The sequence below is a fragment of the Silurus meridionalis genome, chromosome 4, assembly GCF_014805685.1.
Source record: "Silurus meridionalis isolate SWU-2019-XX chromosome 4, ASM1480568v1, whole genome shotgun sequence".
In the NCBI taxonomy this organism is placed as follows: Eukaryota; Metazoa; Chordata; class Actinopteri; order Siluriformes; family Siluridae; genus Silurus; species Silurus meridionalis.
Window position 1 is genome coordinate 8759833 of NC_060887.1, and position 26986 is coordinate 8786818.

Sequence of the window (26986 nt, forward strand, 5' to 3'; positions counted from 1 at the left end):
GCAAGGTGGAGGTGGAGTACTGGTTTGGGCTGGTATCATCAAAGATGAGCTTGTGGGGCCTTTTCGGGTTGAGGATGGAGTCAAGCTGAACTCCCAGTCCTACTGCCAGTTTCTGGAAGACACCTTCTTCAAGCAGTGGTACAGGAAGAAGTCTGCATCCTTCAAGAAAACATGATTTTCATGCAGGACAATGCTCCATCACACACGTCCAAGTACTCCACAGCGTGGCTGGCAAGAAAGGGTATAAAAGAAGAAAATCTAATGATATGGCCTCCTTGTTCACCTGATCTGAACCCCATTGAGAACCTGTGGTCCATCATCAAATGTGCGATTTACAAGGAGGGAAAACAGTACACCTCTCTGAACAGTGTCTGGGAGGCTGTGGTTGCTGCTGCACGCAATGTTGATGGTGAACAGATCAAAACACTGACAGAATCCATGGATGGCAGGCTTTTGTGTGTCCTTGCAAAGAAAGGTGGCTATATTGGTCACTGATTTGTTTTTGTTTGGTTTTTGAATGTCAGACATGTATATTTGTGAATGTTGAGATGTTATATTGGTTTCACTGGTAAAAATAAATAATTGAAATGGGTATGAATTTGTTTTTTGTTAAGTTGCCTAATAATTATGCACAGTAATAGTCACCTGCACACACAGATATCCCCCTAAAATAGCTAAAACTAAAAACTACTTCCAAAAATATTCAGCTTTGATATTAATGAGTTTTTTGTGTTCATTGAGAACATGGTTGTTGTTCAAATTAAATCCTCAAATAAAATTAATCCTCAAAAATACAACTTGCCTAATAATTCTGCACTCCCTGTATAGGAAAAAATTCTGCCAAAAACCTATCAACCTCACTTTTTCTGAGGCTATGAAGCAGCCAGTATTTACAGACTTTGTTGAGGGTCAACTACCTCATTGCTCACCAGACACTACTTTCTACACAGCTTACCCAGAGTGGGGACAAGCCAGACTCGAACCAGCAACCTCTGAGCTCAGAGGCAAGGCTTTTATCACAAAGCCATCAAGTCCCACAACACACCTTCTTTTTTTTTTTTTTGGGGGGGGGGGGGGGTGTTATCGTTTGTTTCAGGCTTCAAAGCAAAAAATTCAGACCGGACAGAAACACAGAAAGCAGGATTCAAACCCTGAACCCCACCAACAGCAAAATAACAGTCTTAACCCACTGAACCATTGGAAAGGACCGGCTGCGACGATTGTTTAGAGCAGGTCTATCTTTTCTTTCAAACCATCAACACAAGAATATAATGCTAAAGACAGACATAAGAAGCAAACCCATATCGTGACTAGGAGGGACAAAGCAGGATTCGAACCCTGATTCACACCATTAGCAAGGCACCAGCATTAACCCACTGAACCATCAAAAAGGACAAGCTGTAAAGCTTGTTTAGAGCAGGTCTATCTTTTTTTTTAACCCATCAAAACAAGAATATGAAGATGTAGGAATCAGGAATTTAACCTACCTCATGACTAGCAGACAGAAAGCCAGGTTTGAACCCTGACCACCAACATTAGCAAAGTACCAGCCTTAACCCACTAAGCCATCAGAAAAAACAGGATGGAAAGCTTGATTAGAGCAGGTCTATCTTTCTTTTCAAACCATCAACACAAGAATTTAACGCTAAAGAAAGATGTAGGAAGCGAATACAGATGTTAGTAGCACAAGTTGAACCCACATTGTAAATAGCAGGAAGAAATCAGGATTCGAACCATGATCCCCACCACCAGCAAGACACCAACATTAACCCATTGAACCATCGGTGAGGACAGGCTAGGAAGCTTATTTAGAGCAGGTCTATCTTTCCTTTCAACCCATTAAAAACAAAAATATATCGCTAAAGGAAAACGTAGGAAGTGAATCCTGATCGTGACTGGCAGACAGAAAGCAGGATTCGAAACCTGAACCCCACCAAAAGCAAGAAACCTGATTTAGCCCACTGAACCATCAGGGAAGAGAGGCAAGGAAGGTTGTTTAGAGCAGGTCTATCTACCTTTAAACCATCAACATAAGAATATAAAGCTAAAGAAAGATTTGGGAAGCAACATCCTTCACTTTCCGTTGGCTCCGTCTCGACTATTTTTGCTTTCGGAAGAGCGCTTTTTTCCCTGTTTGAGGGTTTGAAAGCAGTGAGCGGAGGACATTCACCAGAACTACGAACACACACTACAGTAATCACATTAAGGTACGTAATTTCTCTACTATGGCAAACATCCAGTTCACTCAGTGTGTGAAGTGTGACATGTTTAGTCAGTCTTTCTCCGTTGTTATCGATAATTTTATCTGTGAGAAGTGTAAGCTAGTTTGCTTTTTGATGGAGAAGATCTTAGCATTAGAGGAGCGCATCCAGAGTCTAGAAAGAAGTAGTGAGTGTGAGAGCAGTCCAGGGTTTGCAGGGGAAAGTCTGGATGCCCTAGGTGAAGGTAATATTCCCCCGACTCCGGCATTAGAGCCCTCACAGCGGGGCGAATGGGTGACGACTCGGCGGCATACTCGCAAAGCCAAAGCTAATGCTAAGGCTCGCCCACAGGAGCACCATTCCTCTCCGCTTCGCGTGTCCAACAGGTTTGCTCTCCTCGGTGAAGCACCCGCTGAGAAACCTGAAAGAGCTCTGGTTTTAGGAGACTCCATTCTGAGGCACGTGAAATTAGCTAGACCTTTAGGGGCACCAGCAGCACAGGTTATGTGTATACTGGGAGCCAGGGCGCCGGACATAGCAGGTCAGCTTAGATTCTTAGGAAAGCACAGGTTCTCTAAGATAGTTTTTCACACAGGAGCTAATGATATAGGCCTTCGACACTAAGAGTAATATTATAGAGGTGTGTAAATTAGCGAAGGCAATGTCCGATGCTGTAATATGCTCTGGCCCCATCCCAATGCGACGTGGCGATGTAGCCTACAGCAGGTTATGGTCGCTGAACTGCTGGATGTCCGAGTGGTGCACAAAAATAATGTGGGCTTCATTAATAATTGGAGCATTTTTGAGGGCAAGGCTGGCCTGTTAGGGCGGGACGGTATCCATCCCACCCGGGAAGGTGCTGCTCTCATTTCTTGTAGTATAGGTCATAGTCTCAGAACAGCACTAGTTAACAAGTGACTGTCTAGAGCCAAGGCCAGGGAGCAGACAGACTGGCTAAACCGACCGTCTGCTAGCTGCACAGAGTCGTCACTCAGGATCCACCATATTGAGACTGTGTCTGTCCCCCGAGCAAAACCAAAATATAGGAATTATCAGAAAGTCTGTTTAAGTAACCTGATTAACACTAAATTAAATAGGACTGAACGCACAGCCAGCACCTCTGATCTAAAAATTGGATTGTTGAATATTAGATCTCTCACATCAAAAGCTCTTGCTTTAAACGAAATTATTACCGACCAGGAGTTTAATATAATGTGTTTGACAGAAACATGGATTAAACTGAATGAATATGTAGCATTAAATGAGGCAAGTCCTCCTGGGTATAGTTACATACACCACCCCGTCTAAATGGCAGAGGAGTCACAGCTATTTATAATAATAATCTAAACGTCACACAAAAGACTAAACAAAAATGTTTAGTTCTTTACACCAACATAAAATATTCAGTGTCCAAAAGCAGGTCAAGTCAGTTAATTCCACTAATTATTATTTATAGACCCCCAGGGCCCTACTCTGATTTTCTGATAGAATTTGCAGATTTCATTACAAATTTAGCAACTTCTTTAGACAAAGCATTAATTGTTGGTGACTTTAATATTCATTTTGATAATCAGGAAGACTCCTTAAGAGCAGCAGTTGTGTCCATTCTAGAGTCAGTTGGAATTAATCAGAATGTTATAGGACCCACTCATAGTGGTGGACACACTCTCGATTTGTTGTTAACATTTGGATTAAAAATAAAAAACGTAGTCATATTTCCACAGTCTGAAGGCCGTGTTAAGCGTACTTACACGTCAGCTACAGCACCGCGTTTTATTAATAATCTTCCCGAAATTACGATATTAGATAGATCGCCGTCAGACCCCGCAGAGCTCGACTGGGCCACTGAACACCTAGAAACAACGTTACGTTACACTCTAGATGATGTAGCTCCCCTTAAGACCAAAATGATCAGGAGAAAAATTAGCACAGTGGTATAATGATCATACACGCACCTTAAAACAGACCACTCGAAAATTAGAACGTAAATGGCGTCAAACAAAATTAACAGTATTTCAAATAGCATGGAAGGAGAGCCTCTTAAATTATAGAAAATCTCTTAGTGCTGCTAGATCAGCATATTTTTCCACCCTCATAGAAAATAACAAGCATAATCCTAGATTTTTATTCAGCACGGTAGCAAAATTAACAGGAAATAAAAGCACTGCACTAACATGCACACCATCATTAGGTAGTAATGATTTCATGAACTTTTTTAATAATAAAATTGAAAACATCAGGCAAGAAATCCAGACGGTTAATATAAATCCAAATTATTTTACAAGTAACCCTGTAGACAGCAGTGTAATTATAGCAGACAATCAACTACAAAGCTTCACTCCTATTCATGAGAATGACTTAATTTCATTAATTTCCTCATCAAAACCATCAACCTGCATTCTCGATCCCGTGCCTACAAGTTTCTTTAAAAAGTTACTCCAGAGGTAATTGAACCTGTTTTAAAAATAATTAACTCTTCCATTAGCACTGGTTATGTACCAAAATCCTTTAAACTGGCAGTTATCCACCCCCTTATTAAGAAACCTGACCTTGACCCATGTCAGTTATCCAACTACAGACCAATATCAAATCTCCCCTTTATATCCAAAATTTTAGAAAAGGTTATAGCACAGTAGTTATGCTCACACCTACTTATGAATAACATTTTTGAAATGTATCAGTCAGGATTTTGGCCTCATCATAGCACAGAGACGGCGCTAGTTAAGGTGGTAAATGACCTGTTATTGGCCTCTGATCAGGGTTTTGTCTCTTTACTTGTTTTGCTTGACCTTAGTGCAGCTTTTGACACCATTGATCACACTATACTGCTTGCTAGACTTGAGAACGTTGTTGGAATAAAGGGAACAGCTCTCTCTTGGCTCAGGTCTTATTTGACTGATCGCTATCAGTTTGTTGATGTAAATGGTGAATTCTCCACACTCTATGAGGTCAAGTTTGGTGTTCCTCAAGGATCTGTCTTAGGCCCTCTGCTTTTCTCTTTATATATGCTGCCTCTTGGTGAAATCATTCATAAACATGGGATTCGCATCCATTGCTATGCTGATGACACACAGCTGTATATTTCAGCAAAGCCAGATGAGCGAGATCAGCTAAACAATGTTGAGAAGTGTGTAAAGGACATTAGACAGTGGATGCTTAATAACTTTCTTCTGCTCAACTCAGATAAGACGGAAGTACTTTTACTAGGACCACATGCAGCTAGAAGTAAACTTTCCAATGACGTAGCATCTCTGGATGGTGTTTCTGTTTCAGCGTGTACGGCTGTCAAAGACCTTGGTGTGATTATTGACCCGAGTCTTTCCTTTGAGTCTCACGTGAATAATATCCCCAGGATCGCCTTCTTTCACCTTAGAAATATTGCTAAAATTAGAAATATGATGTAGTTACAGGATGCAGAAAAACTAGTTCATGCTTTTGTTGCTTCTAGATTAGACTACTCTAACGCTTTACTGTCTGGGTGTGCGAGTAAATGCATAAATAAGCTTTAGTTAGTTCAGAATGCAGCAGCAAGAGTCCTCACTAGATCTAGGAAATATGACCACATCACCCCTGTTTTAATCAGTCTACACTGGCTCTCAATCAAATCTCGCATTGATTATAAAATACTACTACTGACGTATAAAGCACTTAACAGTCTCGCACCGCAGTATCTGAGTGAACTTCTGTACCAGTATGATCCTCCACGCCTACTTAGATCAAAAGGTGCTGGCTATCTGTTGGTTCCTCAAATAATGAAGACTACAGCAGGGGGCAGATCTTTCTCTTATAAAGCCCCACAGTTATGGAACAGCCTTCCAACCAGTGTTCGGGACTCGGACACAGTCTCAGTGTTCAAGTCGAGGTTGAAAACTTATTTATTTAGTCAAGCCTTTTATCAGTAGATTTTTCTTAGGTAAAGGCACAGATCTGGAGGGAACATGGATATAGAGTGTTTGGTGAACTGGTATATTTGTATGCTGTCGTCCCCTCACATTCACACGTTCACTCGGGTTTGTTGACGATGGTGTGGTGGGTCGTCTCTTATACCAGAGATCCCTCATGTCTGTGTTACCTTCTTGTTTCTCCCTTTTAGTTATGCTGCCATAGCGAGTCTTGCCAGAGTCCAAACTGCACAGTGACATTAACTTTCATACACCAATAGGGACACTTAATAATCCATATCCTTCTCTTCCGTCACCTCTTCTCTCTCTTTCTCTCTCTCTCTCTCGGTCGAGTTAAACATGCTCCTGAGGCTCCAGTGACCACTGTTCCTGCCCCTCTCCCCTCCGTGGATCTTCACACTTCTGTGCAGCTTGGGACGGTCTCTCATCAACACCTTGGGTGGTTCCATGTAATTCCGGAGTAGAACGGGTGCTTTGAGGACGGATTGGAATGTAGTTGGTGTCGGCGGTCTGCTGCACTGACTCTGGAGTGCAGTTTGCTTCTGATCATCATCACTGTACCCCGCAGCATTGTATATCTGCTTTAAATGGACATTTGGTGCAACCCAGATGAGGATGGGTTCCCTCTTGAGTCTGGTTTCTCTCAAGGTTTTTTCCTTATGCCATCTCAGGGAGTTTTTCCTTGCCACAGTTGCTCATCAGGGACAAACTTACTTACAAAGAACATATTAACGTTTATTTACCACATTATCTGTGTAAAGCTGCTTTGAGACAATGTTCATTGTTAAAAGCGCTATACAAATAAAAATTAATTGAATCGAATATAACTGACATCGCAACTAGCAGGCAGAAAGCAGGATTCAAACCCTAATCCTTACCATCAGCGAGGCACCAGCCTTAACCCACTGAACCATGGAAGAGATCAGACTGGGAAGCATGTTTAGATGAGGCACAACCCTTAAACCACTGAGCGACCACTGCTGAAAAGCATGTGTGCTTTTTGGAGGGTTCATACTTTGTTTCATGCCAGCGCAGTAAGAAAGAAGGTATGTAGGACTGGCTTTGAAACCTTATCACCAGCGTGGACTATATTAGGATCATGTTCAGGCACAAGCCTTAACCCACTGAGCTACCACAGAAGTGCCTTTTTTTGGTGGAGTTATCTTTCATTAAAGACCAGGAAATCAAGAAATTTATCCAACACAGAAAGGACAGAATTGAAATGTTTTCAGAGGGGACAAGGTCCAGAAGTTTTATTTACCAACACAGAAAACCAGGAATCAAACTCATACTCATGGGGACCCTGACATTAACCCACTAGGCTATCACATCTATCTATCTATCTATCTATCTATCTATCTATCTGTCTGTCTGTCTGTCTGTCTGTCTGTCTGTCTGTCTGTCTGTCTGTCTGTCTGTCTGTCTGTCTAATATGATGTGAGGTCCAGTTAACAGCTAAAACAGGTAACAGTAATAACTACTTTTTACTTAAGTACATGTCTGAGCCAAAACTTCTTTACTTTCACTTGAGTAAAAAAGTTTAATCGGTACTTCAACTTTTACCCGAATATTTTAAATATTGCTATTCATCTTACATATGGGTCAAGATCTTCTCACGTAAGCAAAGCTTGATGCATAGGATCACGCATACACACGGATTGTACACAAAATGCACGCGCATATGTACGGTTGGCCCTGAGCATGTCTAATCTCAGATTCCTGTTCTTTAAATTAGTCACTGTCTGCTAAAAGCACATATGCTACATGAACTGGGAGGTAAACAAATGAATAACATTAAAAGAACATCAATCACTGCCATTTTAAGATAAAAAAAATCTGGGTACTTTTCCATATTTTATCACCAGTCTCTGTCATCCTTGGGCTGTAAGGCTTCACTACCAACGTAAGTAGATGCAGTAAGATGCCCAGGTATTGTATCTCACTGAAAGTAAAAAGACCAATGTGACCTAAATGAACAAAAATGTGTTAATAAAAGAATGCATTTGACATGGCATTTGAAAAGCTGTTGTGATTTTACACAGTAATGTACATAGTTACATGTACAAATAACTGTATGAGCTCTTGTACCTGGCCTGTTTGCTGTTTCATGGATGATTTCACATGATTCCTACAACTTGTATATTTTAAACCTGAATATATAAAGACTCAAATATGAAAAGGTAAATTTAGATTTGCAAAAATGTTAAATAATTAGGAAGCAAAGCAGTTGGAGAAGAAAATAATAATAATAATAAAAAAAAAAAAAAATATATATATATATATATATATATATATATATATATATATATATATATATATATATATATATATATATATATATATATATTTATTTATTATGTTCCTTTTATACTACAACTTCCCAATAATAAAAATATATTTCTTTCCCCTATTAAGCAATACTGTTTTTTAAGGACCATTTATAATTACATATAGAGAACGTCCCGGAATCAGTTACATTATAGCTGCTATAAACTGCTGTAAATCCCTGCGTCCTTTCCCTCAAAGCCAACAAATTCCCTGTGGGATCAATAAAGTATTCTGATTCTGGTGCTTTGTCTTTATTTCGAAGAGATTTTTGCATGAGAAAAGGCCATTCTTTTTATATTATATTGGGAGTAAGAAAAATAGCACAAAAACCTTCGTCCAAAAGATTTTCTCGTGTCATAAAATTTACTGCAACTCCATTCAAAAAGGTACATATCAGAATCAGAACGGTAAATTCGACGGTGCTCTGGTAGAACATTAAATCACACACACATTCAATCCGGGTTCTGCTGATTCTCAGTAAAGTCCATATTGTCTGATGATCATTAAAAAAAATGGAAAATATAAATCTTATGTTGTTTTTGTGTGCTGCATGCAACTACCTCTATTGTGTATGTAATCTATCCCATCTGTTTCCATTCGACATATTTCCTGCAAGGCATTTCCATTTGCCTTCAGTAATGTTCAAAGGGTTTTTAGGTCACCTCTGTAGTGCTTTCCTCAGTTTCGACAGCTTCCTGAACATAGACAATGAACTGCGAGGCGTCCTCGCCCTGTGTGTACACCGTGACTGTCTTGATGCCTTCCACATCATCGGAAGAGACCACTAAGTGATGCTCTTCTCCCAGACCCACAGTGGCCTGCTGCAGTGCATCATGGATCATCATGGCATGGTCTGTCTGCGGCTGCTCCTCCTCAGTCACCTAGTAAGAGAAAGAAATTGAGCTGATTAATGTGACAAAGGGTGCCATGGTACAGTCCCACCTTATTTTTACTAATTAAAAATAGCCATCAGCTTTACTCCCACCCACCGGTCAGCACACCCCTGTAATAAGACAGCGAGGGAGGGTGACATCACAGAGCAGCATCACAGAGCAGAAGACTCCAAGAGAAAAGCCTTTTTCTACATACAAGAGTTCACAGATGCCCACAAATAACTAATAATCATAATGTAATGTGCCATCCAGACAGCATGGCCAATATTCCTCCTCTGACTCACGGCAATCAATGGCTGTGGCTAGGATTTGATCTCCTGACAGTAGGGACACTTATAAAGCAAGAGACATTTACTTTAGACTGACTGTGAATTGACCTTGACTTCACCCGAACCCTAGATCACCAGTGATGGCGCCACCTTTAAAAAAGCCACCTTTAGTTCACACCAGAACCTTCCGGACCTTCCGGCTCTTCATAGAGGACAAAATGTGAGTATAATGAGATGTCAAATGTTTACAGTTATTTTTTGAAACATCAAGCAATTTGTGATGTAATGTCCCACTTTACGTATAACTCAACATTTCTTTCTAGTCACACAAGCATTAGTGAAGAGGATTGATATGAAATAAAGTGCTAGCTACAGAGATACAATGGCATTATTGCCTCCAAAGGAACACTAATGGCAAACAAACAGTTAATTCAATCCTCATACCAGCTGCATTATTCAATTCAGTTTAATGAATCTTGTATTTGTATAGTGATTTTAACAATAGACATCAAAACAAAACAGCTTTACAGAGATGAAGCGGTTATAAAAGATTGTACAAGTTTGTTGCTTAAAATTGTAAATTTGTTTTTTACGAGTGATCTGGCGACTGTGGCAAGAAAAAACACCATGGCAGATGGCATGAGGAAGAAAGCTTGAGAGAAATCAGATTTAAAAGGGAAACCTATCCTCCAATATATCTGGGTGGCACTGAATGTTCAATCATTCCATCATTGTTGAGGTGTTCAGTGATACACAATTACATGTAACCTGTGGTCCTGAGCCAGTGAAGCAGACATTTGATAATCATATATATATATATATATAACCCATATATAACCCACTGAATTTTACAAATATTTTTATTTTTAACATAAATAAGCCGCACCTGTCTATAATGTCTACACTGAAACTAATGAACTTTACACAGGCTTTAACAAAAGAAAGTGTCTGTTACACGGTGTAACGGGTGAAATATGTTGCGCTTCCTTTAGGAGCATAGCTGTATTTTGGGAATAGCCTCCACCGCATTTTTCTGGTATTACTGCATGTGTGCAAGACGAGGATTATGTCCTCGAAGGAATGTTTCCAGCACATTATGGAATCCATGCTATAAACAATTAGGGCTGTTTAGAGAGCAAATGAATGATCCAACCTAATATTAGTATAGTGTTTCTAATAAAGTGCATGGTGAGAGTACATACATACATAAATACATACACAACATGACCTGGTCAAAGATATGTGGACAACTAAGCATCATAGCCCTTTTGTCTTTTGGGGTGGGCTGTCATACATGTAGGTTAATTATCCACAGACTTGGCTATATAATACACACATACACACACACAAAAAAAATAATTGTTAAGAAATTAAAGGACTACTATGCCAATATGCCAGGGATTTTCATAGGGGTGGCCAGGCAGGGGCCAGCAGTTACCGGTATTACTGCATGTGTGCAGGACGAGGATTATGTCCTTATTATTTTCTGATGCTCATTTCTAAGTTTCTTTGACTAACCCGTAACGCTGTTGCCAAGAAAAATAAAAAAGCATGAGTTTTGGAAAACTTTCTGTGCTTATATGATTTCTGTTGCAACTGGAGTTAGCGAGCTCTCCCTTCACCCAGACTCAACGCGTTACAACGGCTTGTATCTAAACAGTAGCCTACCAAGAAAGTCATTGTTTACTGTCTTCCTCCTTCCTTTCACAACTATTTCTCTCGGGATTTTATCTTTCGGCATCGTCGTGCGTTTAAAAAAAAAACGTTTTTTCTCCCGAAGCCGTGCAGCTCAGAACACAGGTGAAGTGCCACCTTAAGTAGCCACCTTTTGCTTAGATTACTGCTTTGCACACTCTTGGCATTCTCTTGATGCCTACTTTGAAGAACCTACAATATGACATATTTTTAGTTCACTTTTTTGTTATTTGTCAAAGAGTTTTCTTTATTTTCATGACTATGAAAATTGTAGATTCACACTGAAGGCATCAAAACTATGAATTAACACGTGGAATTATATAATTCCACGTGTTAATTCATAGTTTTGATGCCTTCAGTGTGAATCTACAATTTTCATAGTCATGAAAATAAAGAAAACCCTTTGAATGAGCAGGTGTGTCCAAACTTTTGGTCTGTACTGTATATATAATATATATAAACTTTTGGTCTGTACTGTATGTATATATATATATATATATATATTATATAGAGATAGATAGATAGATAGATAGATAGATAGATAGATAGATAGATAGATAGATAGATAGATAGATAGATTCATGATGCATTATAGATCTTATAGAACGCATCATATATTGATCCAATATTGATGGAGTGTAATATAACAAAAAAAATATATAAATATAATAAAACAGTCCTAATACATTCTTAAAGTTCTTGAGTTTCTCAGTAATTTACTGTCATTTTTGATTACTATAGACCTAATAAAGTTTACAAGTTTGCCGAGTTAGATCGTAAACATCCTACTGTCTTCATAGCTTTTCATAGTGAAGTGTTCCTTCAACAGAACTAATTGATGCTGTAGGTCAAATACAAAATGTCAAAAAATCCTTGAAAAAAATCCTAAAATACACGGCTAAAAAATATCAGTGCTGCTATCAGACAGAGCCTACATGAGGCGAAACCCGCTGTCGATTAGTTTTTCCCGCCTGCCTCTGGATGGGGTTCTCTTCGATTGGAGGTCACTCTGTGCAGCTGGGGATGTTTCACATTAATGACCTGGAGATCCATGAAATTACGGAGTAACGGGAGCTTTAAGGATGGATTTGGACTGTAGTTAATGTCAACAGTCTGCTACACTGACTCAGGACTGCAGTTTGCTTCTGAACACCTTAAAATTGTTCTTCTGTAATATATGGACATTTGGTACCACCCAGATGATGAATTGAAAACTTGAATTGAGCTAAATCTTGCTGGGATATTTCCAGCCTCTCTATTGATTACTGAAAAACTCTGCAGCCACGCCATCACATTTAAGTGAGTGAACTTGCCTGCTCCACCACAGTGACAGTGCCAGGCGCCATGGCAACCACGGAGGCCACAGTGTCAGGGTTCTCTGTCCCTAGCTCGATGATCTGCTGAAGGATATTAACTGATGCTGGATCCAGTCTGTCTGCAGCTGCAGCGGAGACAACACCTACGAAAGAAAGACAGAAAGAAGGCAGCTGCACATTTAGCTGAATATTTTGGAGCTACAACTTTTTTTGGAGTCCGTCTCATACAAACCATTCTGGGTGTTAAAACGAAGGTTCTGAAGCACCGAAACAGCAGCCTCAGTTCCCTGCCCATCCTCGGTCTCAGTGATTTGAAGATACTGCGTGTTTGGTTCCTCCGCTGATTCTACTACCTGAACAAGCACAAGAGCGCAGTTAAATTATTGTTATGCAGACATTCTTAAAATACTGAAAAAAATGTCTGAAAAAAAATTAAGCACAACTGACAAAATCATTCCCATAATGCAGTGTTAAACCACACTCTACACTTCTATGTAACTTCGTATTTAAAGCAGCAACAGGAAAGGAAAAAAAGACAAAGTCAAAATGGTACTTTCTCACCTCCCACTGATTCTCAACAACTTTGAGTCCATGCTTGCACTTCAAGTGTCTGTTCATTTCCCATTTTGTTCCGTAAACATAGTTACAGACGGGACACTTTACTCCGCCTGCAGACATATGAGCCAAAGACATATGACAGCACGACTGTACCACAGTCATACGAGACTTATCTGGACTTTTCACACTTTAGCGTATTCCAGTGACACTATATTTGCTACAAAGAAAAGGGCACAGAAACAGACCTTGCTCTATTACACTCTCTGAAGTGGGCGTCCCAGGCCCTGTGTTGCTGTATTGCTCTCCCGGATGCTTCTTGTTATAGTGTCTTTTCAGGGAACCTGAGATGTTGCATGAGTAGTGGCAGTGTGCGCAACGGAATGGCTGAAAAGGCAACGTTACAAATGTTAACACGCAGTTATATTTTTATACACAACTTCAGCACTTTACTACTCATGCAGTCTTATTAGCGAATCATGTGGCAGCAGTGCGAATGCATAACATTACACAGATATGGGCCTGCAGTACTGGGCTTTATGCACTTTAAGTGTCAGAATCTTAAAAAAAAAAATGCGATCTCAGTCGTTTTCAGTCTTTTTCCACTGTTAATGAAAGAAAGGCTATTGTGACCATGCTGTACAACTGTGGTGAGCAGAAAAACATCTGAAATTGTTGAACAATGAGGACCATATCAAGTTCTACTTCTGTTAGCCAAGAACAGAAAGCTGAGACTGCAGTGGGCACAACACTGGACAGCTGAAGTGAAAAAAACCTATTCTGGCCTGACAAACAAAGAACAGAATTTTGCATCAACAGCATGAATATGTGAAGATATCGAGTTAAGGTGTAGGGAACGATTTTTGGTACACTTTTAATCATTTATAATTCATTTATAATTAATCTGATGTTTTGAAAGTGACTATGTAAATCCCCTTATGGACGCAATTTACCCACCATCTAATGGCTCCACCCTACATGATCATCTTCTTCTTCATCTTCTGGTTTCTCCCATTAGGGGTCGCTATAGTGGGTCATCCGTCTCCATACCCCCCTGTCCTCTACATCTGCCACTTTCAACACAACTACCTGCATGTCTTCCCTCACCACATCCATAAACCTCCTCCTTGGTCTTCCTCTTTTCCTCCTTCCTGGTGGCTCCATCCTCAGCATTTTCTTACTGATATACCCCATGTTCCTCCTCTGCACATGTCCAAACCATCTCAATCTCACCTCCCTCACCTTGTCTCCAAAACGTCCTACATGCACTGTCCCTCTAATAAAGTCATTTCTAATCCTGTACATCCCGATCACTCCCAAAGAAAACCTTAACATCTTCAGCTCTGCTACCTCCAGCTCCACCTCCTGTCTTTTACTCAATGCTATTGTCTCTAAACCATACAACATCGCAGGTCTCACCACAGACCAATAAACTTTCCCTTTCACTCTTGCAGATACTCTTCTATCACAAATCACTTCTGCTATCACTCTTCTCCACCCACTCCACCCTGCCTGCACTCTTTTCTTCACTTCTCTAACACACTCTCCATTACTTTGCACTGTTGACCCGAGGTACCTGAACTCCTCCACCTTCTCCACCTCTTCTCCCTGCTCCATCCTACATGATAAAGCACCATAATACAAAGTAGAAGTTATCTCAAATTAGTTTCTTATTAGATCTGAATCCAATAGATTCAGCCTTTGGGAAGTTGGAGAACAGCAAAATTAAGAATTGAAGAATTGCAATATGCAATCATGTCATCATGAACCATAACATCAATGGAATGTTTCCAACACCTTATAGAATCCATGACATAAAGAATTAGGGTGTTTAGAGAGCAAATGAATGATCCAACCTATTATTATTATAGTGTTTCTAATAAAATGCATGGTGAGAGTACATACATACATACATACATACACAACATGACCTGGTCAAAAGTATGTGGACAACTAAGCATCATAGCCCTTTTGTCTGTTGGGGTGGGCTGTCATACATGTAGGTTAATTATCCACAGACTTGGCTATAAAGTGCACAAAAAAAATAAAATTAGAAATTAAAAGGACTACTATGCCAATATGACCAGTAGGGGAGCCAGGGATTTTCATAGGGGTGGCCAGGCAGGGGCCAGCAGTTACTCTGGGGTGGCGCAGAAAATATCATTAAGCAAAATTCAACCTTAAAATCCAACCTTAAAATACTTAGCTCTGGTTTGCTGTAGATTGAGCTAATTATGGGCCAGAAATTGTAACAAATGACAGAAACAAAGAGACAGGGAAAAGTCTTTTCAAAACGATATACGGTAAATCAATGAATTATTCATTACAATTTTAAGCATCTTTTTAGCCTTGATCATATTAAAGATGTGGAAAATATTTGGAAAATGCATGCTGACAAAAGGTTATTTTATTTACCTTAAAGGAGACGTGTTGTTCCATGTGCCGGAGGAGCTGTGGCTTCTGTGCTGCAGTGAATTCACACTCTGTACATTTGAACTGCTTACCTACACCAGAGTGACATATAAGCAGTTGTTTCAATACAAAGTCATAAATAGTAGCCTTTCAATCTCCTGTTTACTCTGGGAAGTGGTCTTACTCAAACCAATGCATGTAAAAAATACACTATATGGATAAAAAAAAATTATGAACACCTGACCACAAGATTGTTAGGTACTGATGTAGGTGATTGTAATGTGTTCAATAGGGTTAAGCTCAGAGCAGGATCAAGATCTTCCAATCTAACCCATGTAAACCCTATCTTACTGGAGCAGGCTTTTTTAAGAGGCATTAAACAATTGTGTGCCTTCTCCTTTTAAATAAAAGTTAGAGGAAGAACCACAAAAGGTTCGAAATGGCAGGTGTCCCAATACTTATGGTCTACTATTTATTGAAACAGCTAACAAAAAAGCAACATGTACAAGAAACACTCAACATAATCAAAAACTAATAATGCACAATTATTAAAACTTTTTTTAAAATAAACTTTTATTGTTGATGTGAGTTTAATTTGGTTAGGAATCATTTATCTTGCTTTATCTGCTGGCACCTACCCCATTTTATTTCTATTAGCTTTTTGTGTTTTGCTTCTGGTTTTTATTTAAAATGAATGTGTTGGTTGGTTTTAAAAAAAGATCTCCCACGATTTATCTTCTTTCTACACTAACATCTGCTATTTAAACAGAGGTGTGTAGACTTTATATCCACTGTAGCACACAGAGTGAAGACATCATTACTAAAACAAATACTTTTACATACTGTAGATTTGTCTAATTTTTTTTCAATCGCACGGATCAAACATGTGGACTTGAAGAGTGATTATAGTACTCCCAAATGAAAGACACCAATTAAACACATTATCCTGATGATAATTTGATCCAATTCATCCCAAAGGGGTTTAGTAGGATTGAGATCAGAGCTTTATAGCAGGCCACTCAAGATCTTCCACTCTATCCCATCTAAACCATATGTTCATAGAGCTGGCTTTGTGCACAGGGGAGGCCATGTGTCCAAGTACTTTTGGGTACACAGCCATCTTGAATGAAAGCAAATTCAACAAATTTTTTTTTTATTTTTGAATGCAAGATAATTATTCCTTTTTCTAGATACTTTTAGTCATCCTTATTTAGATGTTATTAAACTGCCGGCTATTAGAATTAGCGCATTTACATTGTTAATATGTATTAATTCTTGTATGTGTGTATATAAATATATAATTTTTATTTATTTTATTTTAACGATACATCTACGATACTCTTATTTTTTATCTTTATATTGTATTTCTTTTCATGTTTACAAGTTGGACAATCGTAAAAAGCACTATAGGTCATACTCTAAAAATGTGTATGTCACAAATAAAATGTGAAAAATTTTAATTGAATGTCAGACGTAATTGTTTTTATAATTATGTAATATCTTTCAGTATGAGGTACCTATATAACTTTACAATAAATCTTAACTTGCCCAGCTATTATTTTTTGCAGTGTATTAAAGTTACACTTCCCCAACCACATTCTTAACATTCTGATTCTATATATATATATATATATATATATATATATATATATATATATATATATATATATATATATATATAAAGGGAAATCTTTCATATTACTGATTGGGGAGCCATTCATGATAAGGAGAAGATAAAAAGTGGTTCACCGTCTGCTGAGTGCATGAGCTTGTGGCTCTTTAGTGTGCACTTGGACTTGAACTTTTTGCCGCACAGATCACACAGGTGGCTTTTCTCAGTGTTGTGCCTGTTGAAATGAGCCTTCAGGTTGCTTTTGCTGCGTGAGGCGTAATCACACAATGAGCATTTGAAGGGTTTTACTCCTGTATATGTGTAAACAAGAACAGATCGTCGATAAGCTTTGTGTATTACAAACAGATTTCAAACATAATGGAAATGAATATACAGAATATGGAATGGATCTTAAAATTCAATTTAAAAAAAAACAAACAGTGAATCACACATGCTAAAATAAATACAAATAATACAGGGTTTTTTTTGTGTTTGAGAAAAGATAATGTAATGTTCTGAGTTGGCATCCACAGTTCCTGTGGGTTTTTTTTTTCCAATAAGAGATCATTTTCTCCCACCTTCATGAGCCCAGATGTGCTGCTGCATGTCGGTTCCATTTCTCGTGAAATAGCAATCGCAGTACGGACATTTAGACGCTCGTTTTCCTATTGCACCCTTTACGTGGGCACGGATTCCCAGCACCTCTAAAGTGGTCGTTAGTGAAGTATCTAAACAGAAAGCACTCATATTACAATTCCAGCAAAAATATCGGGACAACATGAAGATTACCCGGCCTGCTAATTTTTTTTACCTGGATGGTTAGATTTGATATGATGCCTAAGTTTGTCTTCTGGAAATCCTTTTTTACAGATCGGACAAACGAAGCTCTTCTTCACCTGAAGATAATTAAAAGTAAAATAAGCAAAAATTCAGCTTCAGTTGTTTTTTTATTCCCCGGACAAACCCTCTCTAAAACTTACAATTTCAGAGTGTGTTTTGAGATGGGCCTGCAGCTTGTACTTGTCTGGCGTAGAGTACTGGCATCCTTCTGAAGGGCACTTGAGGTGAACATTAGTGTGTCTCTGGATTACGTGACGCTTCAGGCAGTTTTTTGTAATCGAAGAGTAGCTGCACTGGGAACAGTAATGCAGATGTTCTCGTGTATGTGTTCTTACATGCATGTTGTAGTGCACCTGGTACCAGAAAAGCTTACCTATTGAAAAAAAGGGTCAATGTCTTACAAGCAAAGTAAAAAAATTGTTGCAGAATTGTACAAAAAATTTTTTTTTTAAAACAACAGCTGTATAAAAGATTACCACAGTATTCACACTCCAGATCTCCGTAGACCTTCCGTATTCTCTCAAAAACATCCATGTTTAGTTGCCTTTTCTGCATTTGTCCCAAAATCTGCGCAAAAGCAGATTTTTCCTCTAGTTGAGTGGTTGCCATGTCCTCTGTACTACAAGAAGGTGGGTTTCTTTGAGTAACACTGGTCTCAGTCTTGCTCAAAGCAAATGGCCCGTCTGTGACTTCGGACATCTCCGATGTAGGAGTTTGTGAGGGTAAATTTGTATTCCCTTCACTAGGATTATTAAATTCCATTACACTGCAGTCCACATTTGGCAAATTATCCTGCAGCTGTTCTTTGTCTAGCAGATCCTCAGAGACCGTCCCATGCAGTTGAGCTTCCACAGCTGCACTAGAATCAATAACTAGGCAGTTGTGGATCTCTGTTGAAGCTAGATCCTCTTGGGAAACATGCACCAGTTCATCTGTTGTGAAACTCTCAGGATCTTGAGACTCTTGTTCCTCTACACTGTCCGTTTCAGTGGCAAGCAATTCCTGTGCATTGAGGAGGGACAACTCTTTGCTGATCTCCAACTCATCTTGTCTCAGCATGTCCCTCTGAATGTCATCCCCAGGTTTCAGCAGGCAGAAACTGCTTTTGATAGAATCAGCGAATGTCGCGGATTCATCCATTCCTGAGTGGGACTCCCTGAGGTGCAACTTGAGGCGCACAGTACTGACAAACTTCTGCAGGCAAACTGAGCACACGTACACAAAGGGATGCTTTCTTACATGAGCCTGGAGGGCCTGAAACTTTGTGGACCCATGATCGCACAATTCACAGCCATACGGTCGGTTGCTCCCATGGACCATCAGATGCCGATCACGCTCCAACTCATACTTGAATTTACGGTCACAGACATGGCAGTCATAGAGCAGCTGTCGTTTGCCTTCTCTGGTTTGGAGCCTGTACTCGTCATAGGAGTCCTTGACTTTCCCGTCTTCCATATCGTGGCTCTCTCGGATGTGTTTAAGCAAGTTCTTCACGTCTGAGTACTTCTTCTTGCAGAAGCGGCAGTGCTGCTTAATTTTCTGGTGTACCCTTTCCACGTGCACTTTCAGGTGACCCTTGCTAAGGCAGTTAAATGAGCAGTGCTCACAGCTGAACTTCTCCCCGGTGTGCTTCCGCATATGGACGCTGAGATTGGCCTTGATAGCGCTGGCGTAGTCGCACTGGCTGCATTTGAACGGCTTCTCGTTGGTGTGGATTCGCAAGTGAGCCTGAAGGGAATGTTTGAACTTGAAAACCTTGTTGCAGTATTCACAGGTGAAGATTTTCAGCTGGGTCTGCCCTATTCTGTGTGTAAAAAACAAGTTTAAAAGAGGTTAACTATTTGATGGGTAACAGTTTTATTGAGAAGTGGTGGATGAAGTACACAAACCATGTACTTGAGTTAAAGTAGAGATACAGTAGGTGAAATATGACTCCAGTAAAAGTACAAAAGTATTTGCCTTCAAATGTACTTAAGTATTAAAAAGTCATAATTTATTATGACTATAATGTTCCTATTATCACTTTTGTCACAAGATTTTTGCTTAATCGCCTCAGTTTATGTGAAAAGACATTATCATGAGCCCAAAACCTTCAAAATCTTCTCGCAAATAAGGCCACGGGTGTTGTGGCAAGTTAGAGTTAGAAGTCCTTTCATCATTTTTAGTTGTATTTCCATGATAAGTAGATACACACCAATCGGCAATCAAAACAGTTCAAACAAGTTCAAAACAGAGCGCGTGCACGGACCTGATTGGTGCCTTGCTGATAAGTTTTTATCCACTCAGAAATGAAAAGGAACAACTGATTTTTGCTAAATGTAAAGAGTAAGATATTTGACTTTGAAGTGTAGTGAAGTTAAAGTCTCCCCAAATAAAAAAATACTTCAGTAACGTATAGACGTGAAAAAGATGCTAAAGTACAGTAACAAAATTACATTTACTTTGTTACTGTCCACCACTATAATTGAGTAATAAACATCACCTATACAAACAGAATATTATAGTGGAGCATGTCAGGACACACACATGTAACAATAATGTAGATCTGATCTTGATAACGTTGGTGTGTTGGTAAAGTCAGTAAAGACAGCTTTGGATTTTCTCCCAATTAAGTAATTTGCCAGTTCCAGCCAGCTCTCTGCAATCAAACAGCAGCTACTAAAGGTTGAAAGGGTAAAGGCTAACCAGAAAGGATAAAGGCTGACATGCTTCCCGAGAAACAGCCGATTTTTGAACTAATGTTCATATTGTTTCTCTGCATCGTAAAAACAGAAAGGAAAGCACTGTCAATCCTCTTCAACATACATGAGTTCTTAAACGCCCCAACTGGGTAGGTCTACCGATTTTGCTCCCTAGGCTTTTAGTCAGTGATGGCTGAAGCATTATCAAGGTTTACATTCAAACTCTCCCAATAACAGAGCAAACACCTGACCAAGGAGCCCCCAAGCAGACTTGTACCTGTTAGATTTCAGAGGCACTTCATAAGCTGCTTGCTGAATGGCATATTCTTGGTAACCCTTCTTCTGCGTGGACTCTCCTGCAGTTCCATCAGGTTGCATATCCGCCTCAGCTGGAGCAGCTTCGATTGGAACTATTTTTGTTGCGCCTATGATAAAACAACATCTTTATAACACTTTCAGGAAACAGTTAACATCTAGAGTTGTTTTTTTAGCTGTATAATATCTCACCAGGAATGGCTTCATGTGCTGCAAGAACCACACTGACGATGGGGTTCTTGATGCAGCCTGCTGATTCAGGGTCCTTTACACTACAGAGCTTGTCAGCCTTCACTGTTCTTGCCTTCTTTGGGGAGCATTCTACATCTTCATCCCCTTCCTCTGCTATCTCGGTAGGACCAGGGTTGTCACCTGGAGAGAAGACGGTTGACGATAATATATACTCAAATGATGGTCGTGTTCAGAATGCTAATACAATAATACAGCATACTCAGCTTTCTGATGAACAAGGACTATCAAGACTCTTACTGTGGAAGTCATCCTCATCAGGAACGTCTTTCAATTCTGCAAAACAGATGTGTTTGGAAATTTGCCGCCGGTTGCTGAATTTGCGTTGGCATTTCTTGCACTCCAAACCCATGCCATCTTCAACATGTTGTAGGGATTCTGACACCACATCAGATATCTCTTTCTTTGGTTGACTGGATGATTTGTTAGGTGTCTGTACATCTGCTTGGGTTTTCTTGGTGGATCCTTTTGGTCTACCTCTTTTCCTTTTGATGCCCTCTACAAGAACGTTGTGTAATAATACTGGACGTTACATAAAAGTAAAAAAAAAAAAGCATTAGAAACCTAGTCTGGGTCTAATCTGAAACTTGTCTTGACTATGAGGTTCTTGAAGACATTGATGTTTAGGAACACATACCTGGTACCTGAGGAGACTGTAAAGGTTTGAGTGGGATAATAATGTCCTCTGCATCTCCACCTTCCTCAGTGTGTTTCTCAAGTACGTGAGACAGGAGCAGTGATTTATTGGGAGAGAACAGGTTGCATATTTTACACATGAAGACTGGAGTGCCATCTGTAAAAAAAAATCAGATCAGAATGAAAACAGCACACAATGTTTATGTAAACACTAATAGAATAGTGAAATGGTACAAAGATTTTATGAATCATAATGCACTTAAAAACTAACGTTGCCTGCTATTTATTAACATAGCAGATTCAGAGATAGTGAAGTGGAAAAAAATATAATGGGTATTCCCATTAATTGCCATTTTGTCCTTCCCTTCGACATGGTATTGCAAAGCAGATGATTAGAGAACAGCATTAACTTTCCTGAGGAGAAGAAGAGGAGGAAGACGTCTACAGAGACAGCAGGAAAAGAAGAAGTGTAGAAGAGTGGAAGTTAGAGTTGGTACTTTAAATGTTGGTACTATGACTGGTAAAGGGAGAGAGGTAGCTGATATGATGGAGAGGAGAAAGGAAGATATGTTGTGTGTTCAGGAGACCAAGTGGAAATGGGAGTAAGGCCAGGAACATTGGAGGTGGGTTTAAACTGTTCTATCACGGTGTGGATGGAAAGAGAAATGGTGTAGGGGTGATTCTTAAGGAAGAGTACAGTAAGAGTGTAGTGGAGGTGAAGAGAGTTTCTGATAGGGTGATGAACGTGAAACTAGAAGTTGAAGGGGTGATGAAATGTCATCAGTGCTTATGCTCCACAAGTGGATTGTGAGATGGGGAGAAGGAAGTGGTAGAAAGTGTACCTAGGAATGAAAGATTGGCAGATTTAAATAGGCATGTAGGTGAGGGGAAAAGAGGTGATGAGGAGGTGATGAGTAGGTATGGCCTTAAGGAGAGGAATGTGGAAGGGCAGATTGTGGTAGATTTTGCTAAAAGGATGGAAATGGCAGTGGTGAACACTTATTTTAAGAAGAAGGAAGATCATAGGGTGACGTATATGAGTGGAGGAAGGTGCACACAGGTGGACTATGTTCTATAGAGGAGATGCAACCTAAAGGAGATTGGACAGCATCGGATGGTGTCTGTAGGATAGTTTTTGGAGGTGAAGAATAAGAAGAGGAGAGTGAGGACTGAAAGAAGAATAAGATGGTGGAAACTGAAGGAGGAAGACTTTAGTGTAAAGTTCAGGGAAGAGGTCAGACAGGGGCTCGGTGGTGGTGAAGAGGTGCTGGATAATTGGGCAACTACTGCAGAAGTGATAAGGGAGGCAGCTAGAAAGGTACTTGGTGTAACATCTGGAAATAGAAAGGAAGACAAAGAGACGTGGTGGTGGAATAAGGCAGTGCAGGTCCGTATAAGGAGAAAGAGGTTGGCAAAACAGAATTGGGATCGACAGAGTGATGAGAAAAGTAGGCAGGAGTACAAGGAGCTGCAGCAGCAGGTGAAGAGGGATGTGGCGAAAGAGAAGGAAAAGGCATATAAGGAGCTTTATGTAAGTTGGACACTAAGGAAGGGAAAAAGGATTTGTACCGATTGGCCAGGCAGAGGGACCGAGCTGAGAAGGATGTGCTGCAAGTTAGAGCAATAAAGGATAGAGATGGAAATGTGTTGACTAGTGAGGAGAGTGTGTTGAGAAGATGGAGGGAGTATTTTGAGCAGCTGATGAATGAGGAAAATGAGAGAGAGAGAAGGTTGGATGGTGTGGAGATGTGAAGCAGGAAGTGGATAGGATTAGTAAGGAGGAAGTGAGAGCAGCGATTAGGAGGATGAAGAGTGAAAAGTCGGTTGGACCAGATGACATACCGGTAGAAGCATGAAGATGTTTAGGTGAGATGGCAGTGGAGTTTTTAACCAGATTGTTTAACAGGATTTTGGAAGGTGAGAAGATGCCTGAGGAATGGAGAAGGAGTGTGCTGGTACCGATCTTTAAGAATAAGGGAGATGTGCAGACCTGCAGTAACTACAGGGGAATTAAGTTGATCAGTCACACCATGAAGTTATGGGAAAGAGTAGTGGAAGCCAGGCTGAGGTGACCATCTGTGAGCAACAGTATGGGTTCATGCTGAGGAAGAGCACCACAGATGCCTTATTTGCTTTGAGAATGTTGATGGAGAAGTATAGAGAAGGTCAGAAGGAGTTGCATTGTGTGTTTGTGGATTTAGAGAAAGCGTACGACAGAGTAGAGAGAGAGGAGTTGTTTACAAAACAGTTTACATTTTATATAAAATGTAATAAAAAATAATATATCTAAAAATTAAATAGAATAAATAAAATTAATGCAATACACTGTTTAATTATATTGATCAAATTGTCAAACTCGTCACTCCCAATAAAAACCTCAACATCTTCAGCTCTGCTACCTCCAGCTCCGCCTCCTGTCTTTTACACAATGCCACTGTCTCTAAAACATACATCGCAGGTTTCACCACAGTCCTATAAACTTTCCCTTTTACTCCTACAGAAAATAATAAACTGTGTTAATAAAAAAAACCAAAAAAAAAACCAAGCAATTTAGTGTTTTGCATTTCTTCCCCCTTAACTGTACTGAAATTGAACCAAACTGTGACTTAAAAACCGAGGTACGAACCGAACTGTGAATTTTGTGTACCGTTTCACCCCTACTGACTACAGAACCCAGTCTGATTTATTTAGATCATCATCAAGATCATATTCATCCATTTTAGAAAGACCTGCATGTCTTCACTCTGGGACTTTAAAGTTCGAGAGTCCTATAAACATCAATGCCACTGTATTGTGTCTTCCTCCTGCAGAAGCAAATGGAGATTGCATTTATAATTCTCCAAAAAATCTAGAATATGGTATGTTTGTTTTTGTATTTCATCTCCTTGCTTAGCACATGGGCATGATATGAATGTATAATAAAGAAATGTTCTGGCATGTTCTGCTGAAGGCCATGTTCAGTGAGCTTGTTTGGAGTATTTCGTCTGTCTGATGGCCATGAATTTGATTCTACGTGCACCCGAATGCAGGAAGTATGATGGCAGTTCTCTCAAAGAGCAGTGTTACATGCTCATCTCACACACACCAGTGCTCACAGCATCTCTGACTTGTGGTCAAGACAGCAGAACTGTCATTGTGGTGAAATCTTTACAGGTGGAGTGCAGATGTACATTTGTGTGTACAGTACGGTCTGATGCTTTTACAGTATGTAACACCTGCTAGACTAAAATGCTCTCAAAATATTATAATGTAGACCTTCACTCCCCACTGGAGTTTCTGGTTTGGATGCATATATGTTATAACAGTTTGGGATTGAATTGGTCCTGATAAGTGTTTCCTAAACTGTAAAATGTAAAAAGAAATATATTCACTTTTAAGTTTTTCTTTCCAGATAGATAGTTATTATAAGTGAGGGTATAATGGATGTTGAAATTGAACACTTTTTTTATGTAGAGCTGTTTTAACTGCAAATTTGTATAATAATAATCTACATCCTTACATCCCTACAAGTTTTTCTGGTGTAAATAATTCAGTGGGTTTTCTTTTTTTTTTTTTACATTAACTTTTTGTCAGTACATTCTCTGAGTAGAGGATACAGAGTGGACATGTACAGTAGGAGACTTCTTTGGGATTGGTGTGGTTGGCTACGTTGTTTCTACAGTGCGAGATATGTGGTGATGGAGATGTGTGAAGACGTTGGTAGGTGTTTGGGAGATGTCTGTTAAATGTCTGGGATGCTGGAAGGTGTCAGTTATATGTCTGGGGATGTTAGGAGATGTTTTGAGATGCCTGGAGATGTTTTGAGATGCCTGGAGATGTTTTGAGGTGTTTGGGATATGTTGGGAGATATCTGAGGGTGTTGGAAGATGCTGGAAGGTGTTTGGGAGATGTTGGGTTATGTTTGGAGATGCTGGGAGATGTTTGGGGGTGTTTGGGAGATGTTTGGAAGTGTTTTGGAGCTGTTTCGGAGATGCTGGGAGATGTTTGGAGGTGTTTGGGAGATGTTTGGAAGTGTTTTGGAGCTGTTTGGAGATGCTGGAAAATGTCTGTTTAATGTGTGGGGATGCTGGGAGGTATTTGGAGGTGTTTGGGAGATGTTTGGAGATGCTGGGAGATGTCTGTTAAATGTCTGAGGATGCTGTGAGATGTTTGGGGAGGTTGGGAGCTGAAGTCATTGCATAATGCTAAGTTCAGACTAGTAGTTTCTAGACGAATATTTAGCCTCGGTGTGAACTGAACAGCGATCATTAAAGCAAGTGAAAACCCTGAATTGAGCGCTGCAGAACCAGAGGAAAGTGAAGAGCTGCCATCAGTCAGCGAGCCTCGCTCCGTGCTCAACTGTAGGATGGGAAGTTGCTGGTTAGTTTTACCTGCTCGCTGCTCATCAAATCATCGGCATTGGCTGTTTCTTTTCATCACTGTGCACCGAGGCGCTTGTTTTTGCCTACCTGCTCGCGCTGGATCCATGCTTCTGAATTAAACCGGTAGTCCAAAAAAACCCAAATCCTTCTTATTTGCATTTATGGTCCTAAACAACATTTTAAGTAGAATTAATTGTATTAAAAATACTTTTGCGGACGTTTATGGCGAATCTGCGACATCATATATGGCGGATTGAGTCTCCTTTTTGGAGATGTTCGGGAAGAATATAGCGCGATGTGGGTGGTAGCGCCACCTGGCGGCTTGGAGGCTCATCTAGGAAAATCTAACTGAACAACTCTGATACATTCCATTCCATTCAGTTTTATTTGTAAAGCACTTTTAACAATAAACATTGCCCCGAAGCAGTTTTACACAGATAAATACTATATGAAATATAAATTTATAGTGACAACGTGAAAGAAGTTTTTTTTTTTTATCTTTGCAAATTTAATAAAAATTTAAAAAACGAGCCTGTATCCACTGATCATCATTGAGATGTTTCTACAACTTGATTTGAGTCCACTTGTGATAAATTCAGTTGATTGGACATGATTTAGGAAGGCAAACAGTTAACAGTGCATGTCAGAGCACAAGCCAAACCATGAAGTCCAAGGAATTGTTTGTAGACCTCTGAGACAGGTCCCAATGAACACAGTGACC

General features: G+C 39.7%; 1 protein-coding gene across 2 annotated transcripts; it reads right to left on the reverse strand.

Annotated features, from left to right (window-relative positions):
• Positions 1–8666: 8666 nt before the first annotated feature.
• Positions 8667–26528, reverse strand: LOC124385266 (zinc finger protein ZFAT-like). 2 transcript variants are annotated; one of them, XM_046848494.1, is made up of 16 exons: positions 26353–26528; positions 21906–22061; positions 21509–21766; positions 21212–21391; positions 20982–21129; positions 18500–19827; positions 18164–18396; positions 17995–18079; positions 17762–17911; positions 17321–17494; positions 15575–15663; positions 13408–13546; positions 13166–13272; positions 12837–12957; positions 12602–12747; positions 8667–9312 (listed from the first exon to the last, which is right to left on the reverse strand). In XM_046848494.1, the coding sequence occupies exons 1-16, from the start codon at positions 26369–26371 to the stop codon at positions 9085–9087; spliced, it is 3561 nt and encodes a 1186-aa protein (XP_046704450.1). In that variant the 5' UTR covers positions 26372–26528; the 3' UTR covers positions 8667–9084. The 2 variants fall into 2 exon arrangements, with proteins under 2 accessions (XP_046704450.1, XP_046704449.1); XM_046848493.1 differs by having other exon boundaries at positions 21509–21790.
• Between the last annotated feature and the right edge of the window lie 458 nt (positions 26529–26986).

Coding starts and splice junctions, on each gene's coding strand:
- LOC124385266 (XM_046848493.1), bottom strand. Junction 21,130..21,211: donor AGCACATGAAGCCATTCCTG/GTGAGATATTAT, acceptor GTTTTATCATAG/GCGCAACAAAAATAGTTCCA. Junction 17,912..17,994: donor TATCAAATCTAACCATCCAG/GTAAAAAAAATT, acceptor CTTTCTGTTTAG/ATACTTCACTAACGACCACT.